This window comes from Urocampus carinirostris, chromosome 20 (assembly GCF_059441175.1).
Source record: "Urocampus carinirostris isolate Australia breed hairy pipefish chromosome 20, RoL_Ucar_1.0, whole genome shotgun sequence".
Taxonomy (NCBI): Eukaryota; Metazoa; Chordata; class Actinopteri; order Syngnathiformes; family Syngnathidae; genus Urocampus; species Urocampus carinirostris.
Genome location: NC_142368.1, coordinates 3,457,198 through 3,463,959, shown reverse-complemented (window position 1 = coordinate 3,463,959; position 6,762 = coordinate 3,457,198). Strand labels below are relative to the sequence as shown.

At 38.6% G+C, this 6,762-nt stretch overlaps 1 protein-coding gene across 1 annotated transcript; it reads right to left on the bottom strand.

Annotated features, from left to right (window-relative positions):
• Nucleotide 1: 1 nt before the first annotated feature.
• Nucleotides 2–5,051, bottom strand: dcph1 (damage control phosphatase 1). Its single transcript, XM_088324436.1, has 5 exons — nt 4,974–5,051; nt 3,297–3,402; nt 2,991–3,232; nt 2,760–2,925; nt 2–1,630 (listed from the first exon to the last, which is right to left on the bottom strand). Exons 1-5 carry the CDS (start codon nt 5,039–5,041, stop codon nt 842–844), a joined length of 1,371 nt encoding a protein of 456 aa, XP_088180562.1. The 5' UTR covers nt 5,042–5,051; the 3' UTR covers nt 2–841.
• Between the last annotated feature and the right edge of the window lie 1,711 nt (nt 5,052–6,762).

Sequence of the window (6,762 nt, the reverse complement as noted above, 5' to 3'; positions counted from 1 at the left end):
TTTCTATATAATGACAGAAACCTTGAAGTCTTGAGAAAGTAGTGTTGGAGAGACTACAGTTCGACTTTACCAATCTATTGTTTTTCAGTAAACACTATAAGACCAGATTTTGTTGAGCGGTATAACATTGGCCTATAGATATTGAAAGTGCATATGAATATGGGTGTGTTCATGATGTGAAAATACGTCACTTCTAAACATTATAGAAATGCTTCAATGCTTTTAAGGTCACATGCCTTGGCCCAAAATAAATATCACAAAATCTTATCAAGTGGCATTGTCTTAGTTGTACACATCAGTGGATAAAATTTACACACACAAAAAAGAAAATCAATACTTAAAGAGGGGAAACTACATCAAGCAAATTTTACATTTGGCCAATTATGGATTTTGAGGTCTTCCATAGTTGCGTACTTGAATTTTATGGCAGCAATGATTTGCTAAAGGAGTACAAAACATTAATATAACATACATTTTTGTATTTCGAGTGTAGAATAGCACCATTTTTTTGCAATTGGACACTCATTTGCAGACTTGAACTGGCATCAGTCAATATTATTCAACGAGCTGTCGTAATCGTTATTAAACTGTTTAAGGACAAACATGCAGGAAAAAGACTCCAAAAATCATCGAATAAACAAAACTCAATGTGTTTTTTTGAACTTTCAATTTCACTTTTATTTTGGATGTGACAATGATAATGGAAGGAAATTGTGAATGGATTTACCAATTTAACTGGGGGTGATTTTATCACAGACTTCCTGAGAAAAATCAAAATCTACATGTTTTAAGTGCTTTCTCTTGGTCTCACAGTCAAGGACCCCGTCGTGTCATTCCAGGGTCAGTCTTTCCGAACAGACTCCGGCTTGTGGAACTGAACCACAGCGTACTTTCCGCACGTCATCCATTCTGGGTCTTGAGAACTCAGCTGGAGCCCCTGGCTTGGTTGAAGCCCCACTTGAACATTGGCTTTAAGAGTTCTCAAACTGCACAACGGCGCTGGTCCGAATCCCCTCAGCGCCGTGCCGAAAGCCGCATCGTGTTCCCAGTCCCGATCTCCTGTAAGTTTCCTGTAGTTGAGGTCACCTTTGAAAAAAATAACGTCCGCCGATCTCAAAGTTGCATACAGGTCAAAAGCATCCGCCTCCATGTCGCAGAACTCGTGCGGCATGGTCCAGAAAGGATGATCGTTATAGGACCACACGCCTTCTTTAACATAGCGCCTCCATTGCGCTCCTCTCTGAGACGTCCACCGATGATTGGTCGCCGCCATCTGCTGGATGGTCCAATGGAAATCCTCGACCGTGGCATCTGAGACAAACCACGGGAAGGATTTTCCATGGAAGCGGACCTCTTGGGCCAGGTCGGACAAAACCAAAAAATCAGCAAGGATCAAGTCTGTGATCAGCTCGAAGCCGGCGTTGTCTAGAATAAAATCCACGCGTGTGGAGCGCTTTTTCCCTGATTGTCTCTGTTGCCGGGCTGAAATAAACGTGGACCACACCGCGTTGGAGTTATCCACTAAGATGAAAGACCGCAGGGCCACAAGAGAATCAATGGGGCTGATCTTCTGAGAATTATCCATGCCGGCAGAAATGGAAAGGTCACATTTGTTCCCCCAAAGACAGACCTAGAAAAAGTCAAATAAGCATAATCAATAAATTTGTGCTGGGACCAATTTGTGCAATTTTAACTTGTTTACAGCCATAATTGTTTAAGAAAAAAATTGTTTCAGGCACCCTGTGACTGGCTCGCAACCAATTCAGGGTGTCCCCTGCCCACTGCCCGAAGATAGCTGGGATGGGCTCCACCACACCCGCGACCCTACTGAGGATAAGCGGTGCATATAATAAATGGATAGTGTCAGGCATTTTAGAATTTTTTTTACACATTTTCCAAGACACACACAATGCGTGCTATGACACGTGCACAATATTTAATCAGGGGTCACAAAGCTTTTTGAAACAGAGAGATACTTTTTGTAACAGATTAGCACAAAGGCTACCAGTTGGATATGTGAAAATAACATTGTTAATGTTATTACCAGTGAGTAAATATTAGAAGAAGTAGGGTTATAATCTGTTAAGTTAACCACTAAAATCAGCCTCGTTTATATATGGGCACCAAGTGGTTAAGATATAAAAAAAATATAGCTTAATTTTAAAAATACATTTGAAATAATTAACCATATTTTGTCTATACACCGATCATGTCAGTGATTTCTCATGCAAGTTAGAAATTAGATTTCACAAAACAAATCACAACTACCCATCATTTTAATAATCAATTTATATTTTCAGAATTTGTCTGCTGGTTGTTCACGTGTTCTTACCAGGTTGGCGAATTCTGATGAAAACAAAACCCCAAGTACATTTTTCACCGGGAATATTAAAATATTTAGCTTTGAGAAAAAAGTTAACATAAATATTTGCCTATAGCGCTGTAAAATGGTTCTTAATTTATTTAGGACTGGACTGCAATGACACATATATAGCGTAGATTATTTTTCAAGGAAAATTCTGTTAAATAAATAAAAAAAAAATACTCCAAGACCAATTACAAAAAATTGACATGAATATGCAAGTTAGGCACTGAACATTTAACTTATCCCAAAGGGTATTTAACCCATATAGGATAAGTGTGCAGTGGCATTTTTATTTTATTTATTGTTTTTACCCCATTTGGGTGAGAAGCACAAAGCCATTTTTATACCAGCATGGTTTATTTTCCAAGAAAATCTCCAGTTTTCACACACTAACCTGTAGCAATTTATTAAAATATTCCTGAAGTTGATTTTCCGACATGCCCTCCATGTTCTTGCTGAAGCCCTCAAAGTAGGTGCACAAAGCCATAATCGCCTGCTGAGACTCAAAGAAGCTCCGAGTCTTACCCTCCTGAAAGACGTCATAGCTGCTGATGGGAGGGCTGGAGACAGGAAACTCTTATTACTAACCAGTAACATCACCAATATGTGTGAACGTGATGCTCACTTGAGCCAGAGAGCCTCCCGTATCCTCCGATACATGTAACACTCGACGTACAACCACGGAGACTTGAACCAGCTGACAGAGTCTTCACCCCCGTGATGCCCTTGTTGTCTCTGCAGGTACTGGTTCCATGAGTCGGCATCCTCCAGGCTGTCCGTCAGGGCAAGAATGGGTTTATCCGTTTGCAGCTCGTTCCTCAGCTTGGACAGCAGGGAAATGGTTTGCTTCTCCGCTTGGATTCCTTCCTGGTCAGGTTTACACAATGATTTCAGATGGGTCCTATTGTTTTTTTCATGACCATTTCCTTACCTCGCCATATTCTTCGAAAAACTTGTTTTTGTTGCGATGGATTGTGTCTATGACTTTAGTTAGGATGGTGGGCAATCTGTCTTTCACAGTCAAGTAAGCGAACGACCTAAAAAAAAAAAAACATATTTACATGCAATGCTGGACCTAGCCTAGATAATTTCAATTTGCCTTAACATATAAGTTTAAACGGATAACCTATGAATGAATGAAAACTTTATTTCGAACATTGAAATAAAACAGGACAAAAACAATGAGTCAACAACAAAATAATGTTACATAACATGTTTGAAAAGGGGTAGTCAAAAGCAGATGCTTATTTTCCCTACCCCTTTAACTTCCCTATTAAATACATTAGAAATCCTCTTCTCTTGTGTCTGATATAACAATCTCATGGATATCCTTATTACATAGGTCAGATATCAATAATTATAATAATTACAATAATCACATATTTTATACACTAATCATCGTATACATATCCCTCAACGTCATAATGCCACTAGTTACCAAACATCACTGCGGCACCAATGATAAATAACAACAATAAAAATAATATTTATAATAACAGTTATGATATAGTAATAGCAACAATAACAACAAAGTTAACCATAGTTTTAAACGCAGTATTTCCAATCTCACTCATATCCAATTTTCTTCATCCTTGTATTTCGCCAGTAATATTTTTTTGTATTTAAATTTGAACACATGAATAGTTGGACATTGTTTGATCTCATCTTGTAAATTATTCCAAAGTTTGACCCCACACACTGACACACACATACTTTTCCTGGTTGTTGTCACGTTTGGGATTTTGAATTCACGACAGCCCCTCACGTTATAATTTCCCTCTTTCCGAATAGATAATTTTTGGATGTTTTCTGGCACCATGTTTTTGTTGACTTTAAAAAACAGTTGTGAAGTGAAACATTTTATTAAATCATCCAATTTTAATAATTCGGACTGCATGGTTCTCCAATTCCTAATGTAAAAAATTAAGACCAGTCCATTCCCCCAAAACTCCCTAAAAAGACACCTCTGTTCCATTCAAGTGACGTCTTGGTTTTAATAGAAAGGTGTTTAAAAAAAAAAAATTCAAGACACTTTTTGTGGGGCCACATTAAACGAGGTAAACAAAACCACTACGTTTAACCTAAATTTGGTCCGCGTAGAATGGGTTAAACCCAACCCTAGACGTTTGTTTTTGCACTAAATTATGTCTGAAACGGAACAACTTAGCCCAAAATCCAACAGGCTAGATTCTGTCCATGATGGGAAACCCAATCTTAGACGTTAATTTTTGAACAAAACAGACCAGATGTAGCCGAAAATCCTACGTCCAAAAGACATCTTTATTTAGTCTTTTTTAAGACACAGTTTTGGCTCGCACACGTTAGACAAGGTAAACACATCAAAGACCAGTTTTACGATGTAGTTGGTCTACTTTGGATAGGGTAAACAGAACCCAAATCTAATTGATGGACTGAATTATTTTTAAGACTGACCAGATTTAGACGCAAATCCAACGTTCAGTGCTAGGTGCAAGTGTTGTTGTGCAACCCCTGCAGTCAAATGCTAAAACTATGTTCGCCAACATAATACCTATGTGCTAATAACATTTCCGATTCAAGAAAAAAATTTAGAATCCAATAAAGGCATTTAATTAAGCTGTCAACCTACCCGACTACTTTAGCAGACAGAGAAGGAGGAACAACGTCGCCGGTTTGATCGGCCGCCATGTTTGTCATTGCTTCCGCATTCAAATGACAACTTTATTTAAAACGGAAGTGTCATCTGTTTTGTGAAATTTGGCGAATTAGTAATACCAGTGCTTTGTTTACTGTTACGCTTTTAGTTACTTTAAACATGCAGGAATATTTTAGTTTGATCTTCAATTGCGTTTAAACACATCACAGTAAAAGTTGGTCTTAATATCTAATATAATATATATATATATATATATATATATATATGGACAGACCCACACATGCTCGTTAAAAAATAAAAAGTATAAAAAAAAAAAGGAATTAAGAAAACGTGGCACCCCTACCTCCCCAAAACATCTAATAAACGTACATGGATATTTTGTTTTTATATATTATGTTGAACAGTAGAGTGTGTTGTGTTACCCTTACCCGAGTGACATGGCCGCTTTCTTGTGTGTATATATATATATATATATATATATATATATACATTTCATTTTTTCCATTTTGTGTTCGTGCAATTTACATCAGCTTATTTCCCAAGAAATTTGTCACACTCTTTCTCTAAACTCCAAATTAAATATAGTTTGTTAAAGATCAAAACGTATTTTTGTTCGAAAAACAAAATATCCATGTATCTTTATTAGATGTTTTGGGGAGGTGGCGGTGTCACGTTTTCTTAATTCCTTTTTTTATACTTTTATTTTTTAACGAGCATGTGTGGGTCTGTCCATCCATCCATCCATCAATTATCCTCAGTAGGGTCACGGGGGTGCTTAACGGTTCACTCGGTAATACGATATCTTAAAATAGTTTGGCTTTGGTATTGGAACATTAGTTATTTTTAGTACAATTAGATGAAGAGCAGATTTTCATATGCATTAACCTCCTGTCTCGTTTGCCATACTTTGTGGGTGTGACTTGTGTGCTGCGCATTGCCTTACTTAAGTAGTGTATTCCATCCATCCATCCATCCATTATCTGCACCGCTTATCCTCGGTAGGGTCGCGGCAGTGCTGGAGCCCATCCCAGCTATCTTCTGGCAGTGAGCAGGGGACACCCTGAACTGGTTGCCAGCCAATCGCAGGGCACACAGGGACAGACAATTCACTCGCTCATTCACACTTAGGGACAACTTGGACCGGCCAATTAACCTGAAATGCATGTTTTTGGAATGTGGGAGGAAACCGGAGTGCCCGGAGGAAACCCACGCAAGCACGGAGAGAACATGCGAACTCCACACAAGAGGTTTGATCTCATGACCTCAGAACTGTGCCGCACACGCGCTAACCACTGTGCCGCCGTGCTGCCGTGTGGATTTGTGTTTCTGTTTGATTTTCGTTATGTTGGATAGGGAGAAATAGAATATGATATATTGTCATTAATATAAACAGGGTAAAACATTGCATGCAACGAGATTAGACATTGCTCTCCGGGGTAAACATGTAATAAAGTTTTAAATGGAAAAACAACATGAAAAACTGTCGAAATAAATCGGCAAACATATTTACAACGTATTGCTTAGAGAAGGGGTCTCCAAGCTTTTTCAAACTGAGAGCTACTTTTTGTTACCAATTAGGGATTGGGTAGAGCGCTCGTCTTTGGATCAAGGGATCCCAGTTTGAATCCCGGCTCGTCCGTGTTACATGTCGAAGTGTCCTTGGGTACGACACTGAACCCCTATTACCCCCCAATAAGCAGGTTAGCGCCTTACATGGCTGAAAGGCTGCTATTGGGATATGTGGAGCACATTGTAAATTGCT